This window comes from Agelaius tricolor, unplaced genomic scaffold (genome assembly GCF_023055355.1).
Source record: "Agelaius tricolor isolate 1412-34295 unplaced genomic scaffold, bAgeTri1.0.p SCAF_7, whole genome shotgun sequence".
Taxonomy (NCBI): domain Eukaryota; kingdom Metazoa; phylum Chordata; class Aves; order Passeriformes; family Icteridae; genus Agelaius; species Agelaius tricolor.
In genome coordinates, this window is record NW_027269267.1 from 35,584,221 (window position 1) to 35,604,719 (window position 20,499).

Consider the following 20,499-nt stretch of genomic DNA (forward strand, 5'->3'; position numbering starts at 1 on the left):
GCACCTCAATCTCTCCTGTGTTCTGCCTCAAGCAAATAAACCACTTTGTTTTCACAAGACTGAAAACTGTTAGTTTACTTCAGGTCTCTGAGCAAAATGCAGACAGTCATCTATTTAAAACTTAATGACCTGTGAAGTAGAGAAGGTTGATCAAATGACCTCTGTTTTCTAGAAAGCTAAAAAGCAACTGTATATACAAAAGATGTTAGGATTTGTTTCACTTTTACATACATACAGTAATAATGCCAGAATGCACAATTAACACAGCTACATGGACCCTCTGCTGCAATTGTACTGCACAGTTGCACTGTTGAGAAAAGTTACATTAAGCTCTCAAGTTACCTCAAGCATTAGCCAAGGGTATCTGGCAGAATGCTAACCCTTCCAGTGAACTGTGTTTTATGTAATTCCAGCAGCACACTGTGAAGCAGATCCCTTCTAAAGATTGACATCCATTTAAAAAATAATCCTGTTCAATTATAGTTAGCCTAGAACACTATGACCACTAGCATTCTGTTTTAATGTCTATTGTCTAATGTCTGTGCCTGCACTAAGGCATGACAGACAAGATTCCTACTGTTCATTTCATCAAGAAATATTGCTCCTTTTGCATATTTTAGCTAGATGGAAAGAACACAGATTTTTTTTTTTTTTTATCAATTGCCCAAAACCATCTCCTCTAGGTCATCCAGGCTACTGGTGCAAATTCACCTAACAGGTTAGAAATCCAATGTACATCAGAATGTACTAGGAAAGCAATCCAGGTAACTAGCACCCATGCTAGTAGGTTACATGATAAGTCTAAAATAAAACAAACTTCAAAAAGAAAGTCATTAAAGACTAAGAAGTCATCAGCCTATGGTTTTCTCTGGTACATGATATCGGCAGTGCAACGCCTGAACTGATCTCAGATTCTTGAATGTCAGGACCAGGACACCTGCCTGTACCACACAGCTCCCATCCATCTTTGGGGGTGTCCTTGGATTTGCTTTCCTTTTTATTAACCTTGCAATATTTTATCTATCCCTTTTCTTACCCCATAATGTTTTTCATGAACTCTGTCACAATCATTGCAACTTTTCTATCAGCAGAGAAAGTTAATTTCTCCACTCCAAATCAAGCAGGACTATAAAATCAAGAGTTGAGGCTCTGTAACAGTCCAGCCTTTGGCTTCTGTACAGCAACTTAGAAAAACAAAACACTTTTCCAACTTGTGCCTGAATTAGCCATTACTTTCAATGCAGATGAAATCTGACAGGAATAATCAGGTTTTAAAAACATTTCTTCAACTCCACTAGGCAAGAACAATTCTTTTTTAGAAGTCCTTTCCCTTTTGAAGACTGAGGATTAAATCTATCTTACAAGTAAGGAGCAGAAGGAGAGAAAACAGTGTGCATGCAGATGAAAACCAGCTGAAAACAATCCTTTTACATACCATCATCTTTTTATGATCTGGAAATTCAAGGCCAAAATAGTCGCCTTCAACAAGGTTGAGGTGGTTGCAAACAGCATCATGCAAAACTTTCCCTGGAGCTCTTTGCTGTAAGAAGAAAACAAAGCCTAGGGTTACAAAGAAGCTTTTAATTAGTGGCAGAAAAATTATTATCTTAAGAAATTATTCAGCAAACAACACTGCCAAAACTGTTTACAAAACCAGTGGATATTACAACCATACCCAAGGGCAGTGGACAATAATTACACTAGTTTTAAAGCTAAAGACTATATCCATCCATCCATCCATGCATGGCAGCTCCAAATCCATCTTTAGTGCATTTTTATTTTTTGAGGGAAAAGTACTGTGAAATAGAAGAGGACTTGAGATACAGTTTTCTTATGCCTACCAAGGCTAATTCCTGCTGTGAATTTTTATTTTATCCCACGGCCCTTCAAGCAACGTCAGGTCGTGCATGTACATCTGTGTACAACACAGTGAAACCAGGATGTTCACCTGGCATACAAAACACCACGGACTGAGGGTTTGCTGGATGCTGCTTGATATGCAACAGGCTCAAGCCCTGGGTTCTGACTTCATATGTGCTTATCCCAAGCTGCCTGCTGGGAGGCACTGAGGCTCCTCCAGGCCTGTCTGTGCTACCCTGGCAGAGCTGGCAAGTAATTTGGAGGAGTCAAACACACTCAAAGCCTTCCCTCTATAAAGACCAGATGTTCTAACCCAATATTAGCTCCCAGAGCCACTGCTCTGCTGATTGTAAGGATTCTTTTCATCAGCCCATCCATTAAATCCACCCCTGCAGAAAATACTACAAATTACAGTTGACCAGCAAGTCTTCTGCAAAAACCCATCTCTGTATAAAAAAGCCAATCACTGAAATCAAATATTTTTGTTCCTTGGACAAATGCACCTATTTTGACTCAAGAGGCCCTGAAACACAGGTCTACACTCACTTCAGAACAAATAATAACCCATTAAATTGCACAAACCCTGCTGTTACAAGAGAACAATCACATCCTGGATTTGCTCTCAACCTATAGACTGGTCCCCTCCCTTTCAGCCCAGTAAATAATACAGTAAAACGAAACAGTAGCAACCAAGTGAAGAAAAGACAACCATTACAGGTGAGCAGGCCAGCTCAGAGCTTGAGCCCAGGCCCTGGCATCTCCAGGCACTGCCCAGACCAACAGCTTACTTAAGAGAGGGCAGCTGCTCAACCCCACCCCCTCCCAAAAGCATCATAATGCAGTCTGGTCTCTGTTTCACTGGGGTACCAAAAAATAAAGACAGGCTTCTTCCACCTAGAGTAATACCCTAGGTGGGAAAAGCATCTTTCCAAAGGTAATTTATCTCACATTCTCTAATATGAACTGTGAAAAGTACATAAGCAGTAGTCAGGCTTACACCAGAGAAATTAAAGTGATGATGTTTTTCTGGGGAAAGCACATTTTCTAGGATGTATGTGCCACCAGAGCAGCACTGTCACCCTGGTCATGCGGGACACAATGACTGAACCCTTCGATGCTGGCTGGTTTTGAAAGTCTGAAGGGAAGATCCAAGCTCACTGCTCCAAAAACTTGCTGAACAGGTTTTTACCCAACATATTCCCAGTGCTTCTGAGAGACCTGAGCCACCAGGAAGCAATATTCACTCAAGGTATTAACTGTTTGTTAATATTTGGTGTAGCAAACATTAGCCTCGTGAATACTGTAAAAAAAAATTAAAGAACAATCACTGATAAAAGTACTAATTTTTCTAAGCATTCACCATAACCTTGCAGTAACTGAAGTAATTCAGAGTAAAATGCCAAGAGGATGCAAAGAAGGAAGGGAAAAAAAGATCTCTGTTTTCATAGATTGAGCACTTTTGATCTGACACAATGGCATCCAAAGTAAGTCTCAAGTGCAAGTATATTTGAATACACTCACTTCATGTTTTCCAGCTTCATGAGACCAAAAGCATTCCCAGTGTTCACCACCCAGCCTGCACTGACCATTGTGCCTTGCATGTCAGTTCTAACAGAAAGCTTCCCACACCTTCCACTCCACCAGTCACTGTACATAGGCACAAACATACACACACCATCTCAGTGAAAGAGCTTCCTGCTAAAGGCACTTGATTGGAGGCCACACAAGAATATTAAACACCTTAGACTGAGTGCAAGAATGATATCTTCTGCTCTGAAAACACACCTACAAATAATTTAGAAGTAAATACTCCTACTTCCAGACTAGTCTCAGGTCTTCACAGTTTGGCTGGAGCTGCTAGTGAGAAGAAGAATGAGTTTATCAGTCATCCTCACAGCAAGAAGCCTTCCTACTCCTGCACAACCAAAGGAACAGTAACATGCAAGTGAGTGTGTAAATATGCCCAGCTAAAGTATTTGATGGATTTCTGTCTGACGAAGATCAAACTTAATCTTTCCTCACTGGAAAAAAAGTGTCTCTGAGTGGAGATTTTTGACCAAGAGGAAAAAAGGCAGAGAGCCACACCACTCAACATTAGCTGAGAAGAGCCTGGCTGTCTGATCTCAGGCCATGAGTAAAAGCCTCTGATGAAAACCTGCTGAGTGTTTTCACAAAGGTTTTTTTTCTTATAGCCATTTAAACAATGGAACAGCAGTCTTGCAGTATTTATGTCACTTGGCATTTTCTCTGGAGTATGCCTCAATAAAATCAAATGCTTCTTACTCTAGTATTTGTAAATATTATTATTCTAAACTCATCTTATCTTTGATCAGTGTATCTCAAAATAAAATCTGACAGTTCCCTCGAAGGAAATGCTGTGCATATAAAATCTGCTGAGATTTAGAGCCTGATGAAAATCCTAGTCTTGCAGGACTAGAAGAAGTACAACATCCACAAAAGCAGAAATGCACAAGGTTTCAGAGAGATCTTGATTCAGTGTAGTTCCATGACATCCCTACTGAAAAATTTACACACAGTAAATTAAAAGCTCAGTCCACTGGGTGTGGAAGCAAACCAGGACTCATTCAGGGCACAGTAAACACGAACTGACAGAGGGAGCATTCAGGAATGAGTGTGCCACACCGATGACATCATCTGAAGTCAACAGTTGTGCCTGACTTCAGCGTGGTTACAAGGCCTAGGAGAAAACACAAGTTTTCCACAGAACCTGGAAGGCATTTTCCAACCATGAAGCATGGCCCTGCTGCCATGTCTCAGACACTGGCTTCTGTTCCACAGCTCCATGGCAGCATCTGCATAAGTCAGAGCCTGGCTGCTTTCCCTGCTCCATGCCAGCATCGGTTTGCTCCATGGGGGTCACTGACATGGAAGCATGGAAGCCAATGAAGGCTGGTGGCAAGGCTATACCTCCAGACCACTGCCACAGACACCACCACCCTGTGAGGCAGCAAGGGAAAGGAACCAGGAGGGCATGGTATCCTGATGGCATTCAGCTGGGGGAGGGTCACATGCAGTCCCAGGAGCTGGGAAGCACCTGCAGCAGGTGGCAGTCCCCTGCTCCTGTTTCTGTTGACAGCCATATTCCTGTACAATCCATGAAAAATACTGCAGCTCCAGGGAGCAACTAACTCTTCCCACCCCAAACGAGCCATCTGAGCACACTGGCAGGGAACTTCTCCTGAGCGACACAGGTGTATCTTTTACCCTGACAACAAGGAGCCCTGACATCTGTTTGAACCATCTGAGGTGAGGTGAGCCCCAGCCAGACTGATACACCAGAGAATTACTATTTTTCTCTTGATGTGGTATTTACTTATACCAAGATAATATTAGAAATTTATTACACTGAAAAGAAGCTCAATGACTTCCAGCTACACATTCTTATTCCTTAATGCATTTTGAACTGGTCTTTCATTTAGCTCTGTGAAATCACATTTTAAAAGTAGCTTTACATTTTCAGGGAACGTCAAGTTCTAAATTATGAATAATGTGCATCATCACATTTAGCTGCAAGCTATGAAGGTACCCAGTCAAACTAACCTGCTTTATGCATTATATATTCAATATTTTGCTGTCTTCTCATTACCTCAGTCCTACTCAATTCAGCCTCACTCTACTCCCACGAAAATCCAAAACAGTATATTGCTTATGATCTTCCAATGGTGAATATTTTAACAGGTTCAACAATTCTTTCCTGTTCTAGTAAACACCAATCCTTTTAAAAAAATATCCCTCTACATACTTGTTTGGACCATTCTTTGACACAGACTGCAATACATTTTGTTTTTTAAAAAAACCCCAGAAAGTACATGGCTATATCTGTTAGCCATGATGCAAGATATCCAGAACTTTAAAAGAAGCATGTTTGGACACATTACACCACCTCCCACAGTTAATTCAGCAATTATTTCACTAATTATGCACCAAAAAATAAGTATATATGTTTATGGTCAAATAGAGGTTTCACCATTTTTTATCTGTTCAGTGAAATAATCTCCTAACACAGCTTAAACAAGATCTTTGATTGAAAGGTCTTTGTTTATGTGTTTGTTTTTACATTACTGAGCAGTCATCCCAGCTTAAAAGAACCAAATAAAATAAGCACTTTCTTCTGAACATTGAAAAATATAAGTCTGATTTTTGGTTGAAGTAAGAAATAGTTTCATGTGGAAATAAAGACTACTCTGTTCTCTTTCTCTTCTTCAAAACTGGAATGGGTCAGAAAGAAGTTTGGGTTGTCTTAATTACACTTGCTTGTACTTGCTTTTGCTCATAGGAGAGAAAATAATTCCTTTATGTTAATCTTAAAGAAAAAGGTACATTCATAATTCACACCGGCCACCACATAAAGGCAGGTGTTTCTTCCACTGATGCCCTCTTTCTATCACATTCTGGGTGCTCAAATGGTCTAAAATGAAATGTGACAATTTGGTCATGCTAAATATTTTACAAATACTTAAATACTATATGGCACAAAGGTTAAGCACAAGGTTTAAAATGTATTTGGTCTTTCAGGGTTAATAACCTAAAAAAAATCCATTCTACTGATCAGCCTTTTATCAGATCAGCCAAACCAGATTGCCAAATTATTTTTATACTCCAATTTAACAACTGCATTGAAATGATTGTGAAAACTTCATTCAGTAACTTCATTACTATTCCTGAAGTCATACACAGTTGTAATCACTACTAAAAATAACAACCCCACGCTCTTAACAGCATAACTTTCTCAGTTATTTGAAACTGTTAAAAAGTGTGTACATATCTACAGTTTTGAAATGAAAGAAAACCAACCAAGAACTGTTTGTGATAAGCAAATAGTATAAAAATAACCTCACAGATGAGATTGAGCACAGGATTCTTAAACAAATAACTGTCAGAAATTTATACTTCAAAGAAGGCTCGAAAACTACTCACAGGAGAACAATGCCGTCAGCATCTGAAGACAAATTTCATATTTTAAATAGTTCTCCTTACTGGCATAAAATGAAATGCATAATTCATATTTAGCAGAAGTCTGTTTTCTGAAAGGTGGGGTTAAAGGCAAGAATCACTGGTCTGAGTGTTGTTGCTCTGGACCTAATACTGCCAAGACACTTGGAGACCCTCTGCCCTTCTTCTCCTCTCCTCCCTTTCAAAGCGTAGGTGTTAATCCTATAGGAAGGATTAGATGACTACAAAAATAGCATTTGACCACCAAGACAGCTCTTACACCTGGGCTTACTAGTTTTTACCTGGCTCTTCAGCTCAGACTGGGTGGTTGAGAAGTGCTGGAAGAAGTGTGATTCATCACTCCTACATACCGGGCCAAAGAAGGGCAGCGAAGCGACCCCTTTGAACAGAGCAGCCACACACTCCCACCCCTGCTTCTGAGCAGAGGACCTGCAGCCACCAGGTATGCATCCCATCTGAAAAGAGGCTGCAGGAGAGGCAGATTTTTATGATAACCTAAAGGCACCTCGTTCCTTTTAAGATATTTTCCGTGTGAGTGTAGTTGAGGGCTCCACTGCTGGCACGTATCCCACATGCTTTTGCACAGACTGTGCTCATACCATCAAAGGGCAGACTGGGGCCAGAAGCAGCAGCAGAATAAGGCTCTTATGCTGCCATAAAAACAGATTGATCATCTGCTGTGTGTGTACAATGCGACTATTTAGGGTTCTTTTCTTTCAAGATTTTAGTGGACTGCTTTTACACTCACCACATAAGCTGTATTCCCTTAATGCCACTGGCTGCCTTCCACAGTCTCTGAAGCACACTTTTACCCTTCGGTCAGTTTTGGTGGTGGTGGCACCTTTTTTTAAACTGCTCCATTTTAAGACATGGTAGTTTTTACTTCACGTATCTTTTACTGCCCTTAAAAAAACGCAGCTGCAAAGTTAAACTTCCCCCACCACCACCTATCAGCTATGACAAACGTCAACAAAAACTATTTTAGGAATTTCTTTGCTAACCAAAAATCAACATAGCAAACAACTAGTGAGGAAAAGACTAGAAGCAGAAGGGGTTTAATAACCCTTTAATTTGCTTCAATTTCTGGCATGGTCTCCAAAAGAAAACTGCAGTTTTCTATATTTGAAATATGGATTTGTTATTGTAACTATGGTCTTGGATTTTTAATCATGACAAACTGGTTTATGTCAAAATATTTTCTAAAATAGAAGCAGAAGGACTGCTCTTGCACCTTAAACTCTCTTTAATGCCCAAAAATCAAATTCAGTAGAAATAGCCAACAGTAAAATTTAAGTGAACAGTAAATACTAAATTATCCACTTTAATAGTTAAATGCTGTGGAAGAAAAAATAGAAATATTATCTAGAAAAGCTAATGAAAAGATTTATGATGAGGCTATTTTCAGTACTGCTTGGTTAAGCTTTCTCTTATAGCAGAGTCAGACTAATACAAAACTCAGCTACAGTAAATCCTCAGGTAACTGCACATCTCCATAATTACACTACAGTAAAGCTATGGGATTGCAGCCTCTGTTTGGTCTATTTTCACTTGGCTCATAAAATTGCAGCTTTGCACCTTAATGGGCAAACACCACCCACATTGTATTTATTATATATGCCATTTCAACGTGCATGAGAGGACACAAAAACGGAGGAGAGATGGGCTGGGCACCTTCAGGGCTGAGCTTTTCACATCACAAACCAAGGTGTCATCTCCAGGTGTAATCCTCCAATAATCTGATTTCTTTGCAGTTCTTACAAATGCAAACTGATATTAATACTGAATTTTATTTCCCATCTTTCAATTATTCAAATTTCTAGCAGACAAGATGTTTGTAACTGCAGAATCAGCAGCAACCACCACAAAGGTAGTGGAGCACTTTGTAAAGAAGAAAGAGAAAGAAAGGGGCAGATTGTTGGAGCCTGAAGAACTTTTTCCTCAGGCAGCTGCAGAGATAAAATTCCACAGAATTTGTTTCACACATTCAACCCTCTTTCATCAATGCCAAAGAAAAACTGAAACTCACTAGCTAAACATACAAACCATATAAACCAAAAATATTCAGCTTTTGGCTGCAGTAGTCTAAGGACACATCTGTTTATTACAAAATGTTACTTATGGTGAAAAGCATTAATGAAATACTTCATGATTAGTTTCCTGGTTCACTGGTTCCTTTGGCTCTGTTTACAGCATTTTAACTAGCTGGCATCTAACTCTCAGTTAGAAAGTAGAACTGATCTTGTATGAACTTTTCTGTACTTTTACAGAATCCTACAAGATCCTACACTTCACACATATGCAACTAAAATTCACTTTATCAATTTAAAAGTGGTGCTCTGATCACATCTGCTTCTATGAATTCAAGCGAAAAACTTCACTGTTATCTGCCTAAAAATCTTCTAAGAAATTGTCCCAATGGAGACAACACATTACTTCCTATGAAATGTGAATGCTGATCTCAGTAATGCCAAAAACCCCTAAACCCAAATCCAGGGTTCTCTGCAGAAGCTAATTAATCCTCCTGGAAAAAACCAAATCTTGTTTCTTGTAGTACAGCCATAACTTCCTTGAGATAGGTGTAAAACATTTTCTGGGAAATCAGCAGTGGTAGAGCAAGTCTTTTAAATAACTATTTAAGTCTGCAAAATTTCACACAACAACAATTAAATTCTTAGACTTCCAGTGGGAAACTCTTGGCAGCACCACTGTTACTAAAATTACCTTCCTTGAACATCATTAAAATGCACAGTGTGGACAAAAAAAAAAAATGAGGCATTAAAAGAACAATGAGAAAACTTACTAAAAATATGTCATCTTATTTCCTAAATTAGCTCCTGTAAATGCTGAGTCATCTCTGCCTAATTTTACTAGTAAAACTAAAAGTGGTTTGTGGCTGTTGTTCATCCCCTGCTGGAAGTGACCGTTTTCCTTTCTGAGGAGTAACATCCACATGATCTATTCCAGCCTCAGAGCCTTGACACTGCATGGTGGTGACTTGCAAAAACCAGAGCCAGCCCATCACAAATTTAAGATCTTGGTGTGAGTTGCAGGGCAGATGCATTAAACAGTGCTTTCCTCATGATCTGAAACACACAACTTTGCAAATCAGCATGTAAGAAAGGTGGAAGGCAACAATACTTTTGTGCTACATGGCTTTTTTAAAACCATGTGCATGCTCAAAATTCGTTGCTGAAATGCTGTGCCTAGTTCAGAGGGGCAATAAGAGAGGGAGTCACACCAAAGCCATTCCAGCTATGACACCAAAACCCTTAGTGGAGACACAGGAGACAGCAGGCATCTCTCTAACAAAGATTACCTCTGAATTATCTATGTTTTATTGACAGCCAAGAGTGTAACATGTCTCCATCTGGCATGAGCTGCACCTCCACCACGAGGCTCTGCCCATAGAGATGTGCCTGCCAGCATTCTGCAGCACAAGGATGCCCACAAAACAAGCCCAGTTTGTGCACTGTGGGCACTGGCTTTGGAAAGCACACCACAAGATCTGTTTTCAGAAACTAGATGGGAGTTTGATGTGAAGCTGATAGAACCTCATTTTTCAGAACATTTTCTTTATGGAAAGCTGTTTTACTAAAGCTGAACTCTGGAACCAAGCATATACCTGTCAAATAAATGTTGATATTACTTTCTTTCCCTGCAAGCAAAAAACTGAATGAGTTTAACCCCCGGCCCTGGCACTATTTAGTGGCACACTGTGCTCGTTGTTTCTTGGGAAGAGCTGCAACTGAGGCTCAGAACACTCATTAAAAATACCTCAGATTGAATTTCATAGCCCACAACTTTTGAAAAGGAATATAATGGCACCATTCAGTGCTTTCAGTGTAATTCAGCAGCATAACAGCCAGCGCATAATTGGGGATAAAAAACCCAAACTCTGTGACACCCCTCACCCCTTGCCTCCCACTTTTACCACTCCTCTCTCTGTTTCAAGGCAAAAATCATTTAGCCACCTTCTCAATTTTCTTTTTTTAATGTTAAGAGCTGCTTGCTTCTCTATTTTGTTTTCTTTGCCTGCCCATTTTTCCTCATTTTCTTTACACATAAGCAAACACTTCGCTAGAATGAAGGACTAGGCAATTCTTAAGTCATCAAATGTAAAACCAGAACCTTTATATACAGACTGGAAACATGAGAATATGAAGTGTTATAAGAATATGGGAGTCATTACTATAAAATCAGATTGAGATGCAAAGCAGCTATTTATTACTTCTATTTGGATACATTTTAGTTCAACCATGATTTTACTAAAATCCTTTGAAGAAAATAATTTCATTTAAATACAAGTCCAAGACCTGGAAAAAGAAAAACTTCACAAGAAACCCCAACAAAAAATAAGAGGTGTTCAGGGAAAATATTAAATCCTAAATCTAAAGAAAAACCAAATGCAACAGGAAAAACCTTTCCATCAGTCTCAACATTACTATTAATCTCAGAAAGAGCTCCCACCATCCAGGACTGTACATATTTTACTTTTTACTTTATCAGAGGCAGGAAAGCACATTTTAACAACTGGATACAGAAGTTTCCAAAAAGGACACTCCTAGATGAAGCCTTCAGGCTGTGGCTGTTGCTAAGCTATAATGTAATAATTTTACACCCTAAATCATTGTCTACAGCTAGGCTTTGCTCCAGCTGGATGCAGTGCCCAAAGTGCAAGGCAGGGTAAGGAAGACAACCTTGCATGCAATTTAGATTAAGAGTTTCTGTAGGACCCATTTGGTACCAGCCTATCTTCCAAATTGATGTGGACTGTGTAGAGAAAAGCTTGGCTGCAGCATTCTGCAACTGTTCCAGATTGGACATGGAGTAATCTTGTATGTATGTTTGAAACTGAAATATGAGCAAAATGCATACCAATAACACATTTTCATGGAAGCAAAACTTGCAAGGGCAAAACAAGTCTCAAAAGCAATCCCTTTTTTAAGTATCTGAAAGGCAGAACTTTCAAGTAGCTTTTTGCCAGTCAAATCTCCAATACACAAGAGTTTCTTGTTTGGTTACGCAGGACCCGTCACCAACCTGATGGATGTATAGGAAATGTGTTCAACATTTCTCTAAGCAGCCTTGAAAGACCTTACAACTGAATATACTTGGAGTCTGATCTGTCTTTTAAACATGTGAAGGCACATGAGAAGAAGTGAGAACTGTCTATTACCCTTAGGGTATTTGCAAGGGGAAGATACAAGCTCTGTTTTGTGCATCACTGAAAAGTGCTACCTTTAGTTTGGGACACAAACTAGAGTGGACATAGGAGTTAGGGGAATTGGTATGGTAAGAGTTGCAATAATGGCTGCTTCTACCAGCAGATTTCAGAGGCACCTCATAATGATGTAGTCAAGGCACAATTTCAAGGAAAGATAAAAATTAACTACCTCCCTTTTTAATAGAACTACACAGTTTTCAGAAAGATCCTCAGGAGCTTTTGCACTCTTTCTTTGTAGCCTGCCTGCAACTTGCAGTGTGTCCTCACACAGCAGATGCTCTAAAAATTCCATCCATGGGTTATCTCAGGTCTCTGGAAGGTGGAACTGTCTCTAGACTGTAGGAGTCTGATGAATGGTTCTGTGAGCAGAAACCACATAGCCATAGCCATGACTGGGGCGAGCACAAGTGGTGCCAGTGTACACTGCAGAGACAGTGATTTCACCTCCAGCCACTTCAAAATCCAAACCTGCCAGGACTGACCTGCATGTTCAACCCATCATCAAACAGCAAAGCAGCACAGCCAGAGCAGAGATCTGCTTATAAATTCATGGCAAACCAGGGAGTTGTGTTCATATGTCTGGGGCAGGAGGAGGTGAAGAGGGAAGAAAGGCCAGCAGGATTTCTAAGCTGTACAGGGTGTCTGTTAACAGCACATGGTCTGAGCCAGGCAAAAGCCTCTCATTTATCTCCAGAGCTTCCTCCTGACTCTGAGCAAGATTTTACTTTTACCTATGTTGAAGGTGGAACATTCAACTTTCACCTGATTTCCCACCACTCCTGATGTGTGTGTGTGTGTACCTTACAGAATTGCCTGTGCCTGCAGTTAATGTGAAATATTTCAGAGACAACAACGTACACCCTTCTGTTTCACTGCTCATTCAGCCATACCAACTGTTCAAGCTAAGGAGATTCCTAGGAGATCTGCTCTGTGTCACTCAGATAGAGGCCTCAAATATCAAAGGAAAGCATCACCACTTACTATCACAAGTGCATAAACACAGCCCCTGAAACACAACATTTACAGATTCTATTTTGTTTTACTGTGCAAAAATGTTTTCTTTTATGCTCTGTTTAAAACCCGTATGTTGTACAGAATTAGTTATTGTGATTTAGGCTTTGGACAAAATTGCTAAAATACATCTTTAGGCACTGCAGGTTTAAAAAGGCAAATGAGCCATTCAACTGGTTTTTTCTTAAGGCCAGAATCCAGCACTGCCGTATTAGATACCACTTAGATATAAACAAGCTTTATCAGCAACAACAGACTTTGTGGGAAACAAGCATTCTCTGTTCAAGGTACGTCAAAGAGAAGTCTTTGGGGATGTGCTATCAAAAGTCAAACATCAGGCAGCCACAATGAGACTTTTCTGACCACATTTTCAGTCTGAGTTGAATTCCTCCACAAGGAGCTTTAATCCCTTTAACTTGAGGATAATGTGTGTAGCTGGAAAAGGATTTGATTTTATCTAATTTGTGGGTTTTTCTTAATGCTGAAACCCTAGTTCTTATGTTTTTAGAGATAGCATACATCTAATTTTAAATTTACATTTGTAAATATAATTTGTTTAATGTTAATACCCAGGTAACTTAGAGATCCCTGGACTATGTGAGAGCAATACATTTCATTTACAACATAACAACATAATTGGATCATACAATCATAGAATATGCTGAGTTGGAAGGGACTCACAAGGATTACTGGAGTCCATCTCCTGGCGCTGCACAGGACCATCCCCAAGAATCACACCATGTGCCTGAGAGAATTTTCCAAACTTCTTGAGCTCTGTCAGGCTGGTGCTGTGACCACTGCCCTGGGGAGCCTGTTCCAGGGCCCAACCACCCTCTGGGGGAGGAACCTTTTTCTAATATCCAACCTAAACCTCCCCTGACACAACTCTAGGCCATTCCCTCAGTCCTGTCACTGTCACTGTCCAGAGAAGAGATCAGTGTCTGCCCCTTCTCTTCCCCTCATGAGGAAGCTGTAACTGCAATGGGGTCTCCCCTCAGTCCCCTCCAGGCTGAATGGACCAACTGACCTCAGCTGCTCCTCATACAGCTTCCTCTCCAGGCCCCTCACCATCCTCCGGATATTCTCCAATAACTTTATATCTTTCTTATTTTGCATTGCCCAGCACTGCACACAGGATTCAAGGTGAGGCTGCAACAGTGCAGAGCAGAGCAGGACAATCCTCTCCCTTGATTGTGCTACAACTGATTATGACCAAGATGCCTAGTATGAAACTCACTAAATATACTTCATCTCTGCCTATTTATAAAATGTTTAGGTTATCCATGTTCTCACCAGCCCTCAAGTGAAGTTCTGTGCCAGCATACATACATACTTTAGTGATCTCCACCAAAACATTGTCTTGATACAAGCTTCAAGAATTATCTTTCTTCATCCTAATTTACTGGGAGAAGTAAGACGACCCTTTTAGACTCAGAATAAATCTCCTTAGGGAAAGAACTTTTGTCTGCAGAAGACCACAATGGCATTGACCAATGATTACTGCTAATATACTTCTTGTACTGGACTTAATTTTTATTCACAATGTGTAATAATGCTTGACAAAAACACCATGGGACTAAACCAGGGAGAGACCTAACCGTGATGTGGCATTAAGCAGATAATACTATCAGATTTTGCTTTTTCAGACTCTAAGTATTTCTTTAATTGTTGCTACCAAACAGCTTGAGGCATCCTGTCTACACTAAAACATCAAACAAGGTCCTGGCCAGGAGAAGGGCACGGGCTTTGCAGGATGAGAAAGGTAAGTGAAGACACATGTCACTGGCATCCTTCTGGCTCTCTAATTCTTCCCAGATCAGCAATATTTCTTGACAGGTCCACTCAAGCTAACCAAAGGCAGCAACTTCTGAGTGAGCCCCAGTGGGAGACACCTTCAGACCACACAGTCAGGGGGAGCTGAGGAGGTTGGACATCATGTTGCAGGCAAGGTAAGGATTTATTAACCAACAAAGTGCTGGAGTTCTGCTTCTAGCTACCTAGAGAACACAAAGAAAGATAAAAAAGCCTTCATGTTTTTACTGAAATAGCAGGTCTAAAATCATGCAGAGGAAATGCAAGTAACAGTAAATGTACAGGTCTGTCATAACTGCAACTTACATGTCATCCCCTCTACTGATACTAAAAATCTTACATAGTAATTAGTGCGTGCTACAAGTAATTAGTGTGTGCTAGTGTAGCTACAGAATAATTTGCTCCAAGAGCAAAGTGCAGTTCACTCAAGTGGCAGTATGATACAGAGATTAGACCAGGGACAGGTTCAGTGTGTGGCTGTCACCCTGTGGGACCATCACACCCGGACACCGTCTTGGCACTGGAAACAAGCAGTACTTGCAGTTCAAGAAAGCACAAATGCTGACAGACAAACATCCCACTGCTGCCATATGCTGGCATGTGCCTACAGCCACAAGCTGCCCCTACTTTCTCTCCACTGCCTACAGGGAGAGGGAAAAGGGCTGAAAACAAGAAAGTGATCCACAAGAAGAATGCAACTCCCTCCCAGATAATTCCTTTCATGCAACATATCACAACTATAAGCAGACTGTGAAAAATTAAGGCCAGGAAAAGGTGAGTTATGCTCATCACTGTCAGTAACCATTCATTCCAAGCCCACACACTTCCTTCTAGCTCAAAAAGAAACACGATTTCCCAGCACTGGGAGTGCTCTTCACTCCCAGTTACACGCTAACCAGGACACACAATTTCCCATTATTTACTAGGGTATATATTTACCTCCATGACCCTCAGAGCCTTGAGCTGAGATTTATCCATTTTAACAGCAATTAAGCATCCAGTTGCTCTAGAATTCCTTCAGGTCAAGTGAAAAGGAAGGGTACTGTAGGAGAAACACTCAGGCCAGGCAAAACTGAACAGATGAAACTGGCCTTCATCTCATTGCTACTTTGCTTGTGCCTTTGGGTTACATGATCTTTAATATGGTGGTGTGCTTATTTCTTGTTATCATTAACATTCATGACGTATTTTGTCTACTTGCTTTTAGGAAATAGATAAGTGCTTACATAAAAGATATTAGAGGACATAATCAGCATATTTTAAATAGTCTTCTGAAACTGAATTCAAATGAGTAAACTACTAAAGACAAATATTTCTCAATTGAAAAAAAAAATGTAGTTCACATCCATTATGAATGGCTAGCTCTCACCATCAGCTATTTCAGGATATCCTGACATTAAATCAAGTATTTAAGGAAAGGCTTATATTTCTTTTTGAGTGATGCTGAATATATCTGGATATATGCCCTTGCTGGAGATTTATAATTAGGGTTAGCATTAGAGTGAGTAATTTTAAAAGCTTGAGAAATCACAAGATCTGTTTGACATCAATAACGAATATAAAAATTCTACAGACCACATATTTGCCATTGTACAAAAAGCCATTCATCCTGAAAGCAGTGGGGATTTGAACTTCCCCCATCACCTGCACTTCAGCAGAAGCACGACCAACGCTCCTGATAATTATGATCAAGAGATGACACTACTAAAATCCACTACACTTCTCATAATTGCTGGCAACAGCATCCCCAAATGTCCCTAAATACACTTGTGTACCCAAATGTGCCTAAATATGCTTTTAAATAAGGCAATGAATGCATTAAAAGCAATGTATTTCCAGCAGGGCTGAGCTGTGGGGCAAGTGGTGGGCTCATGCAGAGCATTCCCACAGCTGCACCAGTGGCCACAGTGGAATTTAACTCACCCAAATTCAGCTGTCTGAAAGTTATGTGTTATGTCTAAAGTTATTATCTAGCTTGTCTCTCCACAGCTGGACAAGACAGAGGTATCATGATAGGAAATTCATCCCATCTGGAGAGAGATGGCTCATACGCTTGTGGTGCCTTGCCCACTGGCACAACTCTGACCCCACAGACAACTGGGAGAGCCTTTCTTACTCCTTGTGAATCTGATGTTCAAACAACTATGAGATGAGATGAGATGAGATATGAGATTTTCTTATCTAAAACCTTTGCAAGTAGGATTTTATGGTGCCACACTTTTTGCTTGCAACTTTTCCACATGCCTGAGATACCATACATGTGGCATTTCCTTTCCTGGGAAACAGAAGAAAGAGACATTTTTATAAAGCTGAGAACTTAAGCAAGATAATGGCCTTGAAAAGCCTGAAGAAGACAACACCAGACAAAGCAGAAATAATGACAGTAGGATTGAGAATGTATTACAAGAAGGACAGGTCCCCAGAGCTGAGCTACAGCACAGGCTATGAGCAACAGCAAAATCCTCCTTCTCCTACACGTGTTGACCAACACATTTTGCTTCTAATTCCAGTTTATAATCCCAAGTTTTCTCAAAGCAAAAATAACCAATTCCATTCAACAGCTTGCTGGGGTGTTCTTTTGGAGAAATTGACTTCTTGTGGCTTGGATGGGTGCACTCTTTTCTGGGTAAGAATCTCTCAGGACTGCTGGGCCTAGAGAGTGGTGCTGAATGGAGTCACATCCAGCTGATGGCTGGTCACCAGTGGGGTTCCCAGGCCTCAGTATTGGGGACAGCCCTGTTTGGTATCCTGGACAAGGAGATCAGGGCACCCTCAGTCAGTTTGCAGATGACACCAAGTTGGGCAGGAGTGTTGATCCATTGGAGGGCAGGAAGGCTCTGCAGAGGGATTTGGACAGGCTGGATTGATGAGCTGAGATCAATGGTGAAGGTTTCAACAAGGCCAAGTGCTGGGTCCTGCACTTGGGTCACAAAAGGCAAAATCGTTGGCTATGAGGAAAAGTTTCTTCATTGAAAGGGTTGTCAAGCAGTGAAACTGTCTGCCCAGGGAAATGCTTGGTCACATCCCTGGAGGCTTTAAAAGACCACCACATGTAGATGTGGTGCTTAAGGACATGGTTTAATGGTGGACTTGGTAATGCTGGGCTAACACTTGGACTTGATGATCTTAAAAGGACTTTTCCAACCTAAATGATTTAATAATTTCTATGAAAAGAAGGACTTCCATGTTATTTTAGACTTCAAGTGATGGCTTTAAGGAGATTCAAAGTTCAAGAGCAGCCTACTGAATAAGGATCACATTTGAGCTTAGCAGAACCACCCTGTAAGGTGCTGATAACCTGTGCTGAGTGAGTCCCCAGAGTTGCAGACATATGGAGATGCTCTTCAGGAATTGAGCAGCTTGCAAGGCCAGCCAGCTGGAACCTCCAACAGTGTTTACCAGAGCACATGTGGCCCTACAGGCAAAATTTTGCTAGCAAAAAATTACAGTGGTCTTCAAAAACAACGAAGAAACTTAAATAGGAAAAATGTAAACCAAGCTATTTATGCAAAGGCTGCTGCTTTAGGTCTTAAAATAAATGCCAAATAATGGGAACAGCATGTCTGTCCAAGAGCCATACTTTTCTACTTGTGAAGAACTGGCATTAGGAATTAAAAGTAGCAATTAAGTAACCAATACACTCAGTCTCTGATTGCAGCACCGTCACACTGATAGATCAATAAGTGATTTGGGAAGATACAACTCCTAAAAACCATTATATAGCTATATAGTTAGGCTGAAAATACATGTAGCCATGTTTTTTTCCTTCACCACTTAGTGCAACAGGCTAAAAAATACCCACAGCACACACACACCACGCATGCAGTTATACAAGGGGAGATTTATAGCCCTGCTTTAATGACTGCATTTGCCACAGGCAAAAATCTGCTTACTGTTACTGTTATTTCCAGCAATAGTATACTGTATTAAACAGACTGAGTTTTTTTGCAAAAAGACTCGAAACACTGCCTCCAAATCCAGCATAAAACATACATTAACCTTTTATGTTGCTGCTAAGTGGTTTGTGAAATCTGGTTTTGTGATTACATTTAAGATGTTTTGTGCCGTCAGTATAAGGCAAGAATCCTACACAAGGGCTGGAAGGACCTCTAAAGATTCACAATAGGCTTGAAATACTGCATGTAAATCACAGCTCCAAGCATTACAGAAGTCCATACACCATAAAAAGATAAATAAATAAAAACAAGCAAAAAAACCCCAAACTAGGTCTTTAACAAAACCATACCTATTACTTCTCATAGGTATGAGAAGTACTACTACTACCTACTACTCATATAAATAACACTTTAATATATAACTCATATAAATAACACTTTAATAACAGAATTATATGCTAGGATACCAGAAACCATGCTTTGGAAAGAAAAGTATAATTTGCTAAGTTTTCAACAGGTGTCATGAAGTAAAGACTCGATCCTGCAGTTAGAGCACTCAATGGAATACTCAGCATACAGGATATAGTACTATTTCTGATGGTTCTTATGTGAATAGAATGGTTACTATTCACAGACAATCCCAAGCCACTGCTACAACACCAAGTATTGTATTTTCAAACCATCAAATACCTATGAAAAGACTGATGGAAGATATCACCCAAAATTCTGTGCTCAGACTCACCTTTCCAGACTTACTATTCTACCTTACTTTTCTGAGAAGTTTCACTTTTCTTACTAGAAAACCCCAGAACTATAGACTTAGGTCCCTTACAACCACACACCTTGAACCAAAAATCCTTAATGTCTTTGGAATGCCTCCCACCTCAAGAGTATCACTATATCTGGAATAATTTGTGAGTACTGATTTCACCAAACGGGGTTTTTCACACTCAGCAACATGACAACACACTTTTCTCTTTTTTTTTTTTTTTTTAAGAAATAAACCTTTCAGTGACTGTGCTGGCTACTGTATGGCTGGTTTTTAAACACATGGGTTACAGTCACAAAGGCATCAACCACGTTAGGGGCACCAGCCTTTACAGCAAAACTCTGCCCAGAAATTACTACTACCGAAAAACAAGTTTGTGTCCTTAAGAACAAGCACAGGGGAGGTAAAAGGAGGAGGTTCCAAAAATCCACTAGAACTTGGTGGCAGCCCTCTCTGAAAATTTCCCCTACACACTCACAAGAAGAAGGGCCAAAACTCATTTGGCTGTTCTACTTCATTACTGATGTGTGCACGTATGTGTTTTACCTGTAGCCTGTGCTGCTACAGAAGGGCACACACTAACACAACAGACAGGCCCATTTCAAAGTCATGCAGAAATAAAGAGAAGAGCCAGCCTTTCCCACTCCATAGCAGTCTACTTGTAGATAAAAGTTCATGCCCAGTAGAATAAAAATTAACCTTTGATTATATCAAGACTGAAATGATAAATATTACATTTCCCCAGCCTTGTAAGCATATATTCTTTTTTCCCCTTGACATTTGTTTATATGGTTAAAACAAACAAATAAAAAACCCAATCTTTTAGCCAAGTACCCTAACAAAGAGAAACAACTAAAGCAACAGCTGCTCTGAGTTGAATCTGAGTTTACTGATACTTTCAACTCAAAAGTCTGAATGTCTGTAATAACAAAACCAAAGAAACTTACTGTAAA

At 40.2% G+C, this 20,499-nt stretch overlaps 1 protein-coding gene across 5 annotated transcripts in view; it reads right to left on the reverse strand.

Moving 5' to 3' along the window:
• FARP1 (FERM, ARH/RhoGEF and pleckstrin domain protein 1) overlaps positions 1 to 20,499 on the reverse strand; it is a 201,054-nt gene that overhangs the window by 66,260 nt on the left and 114,295 nt on the right. For all 5 annotated transcript variants that reach the window (XM_071430946.1, XM_071430945.1, XM_071430944.1 and 2 more), the window contains exon 3: positions 1,436 to 1,540. In XM_071430946.1, the coding sequence (XP_071287047.1) occupies positions 1,436 to 1,540 (105 nt within the window). The remainder of the gene's footprint in view (positions 1 to 1,435; positions 1,541 to 20,499) is intronic.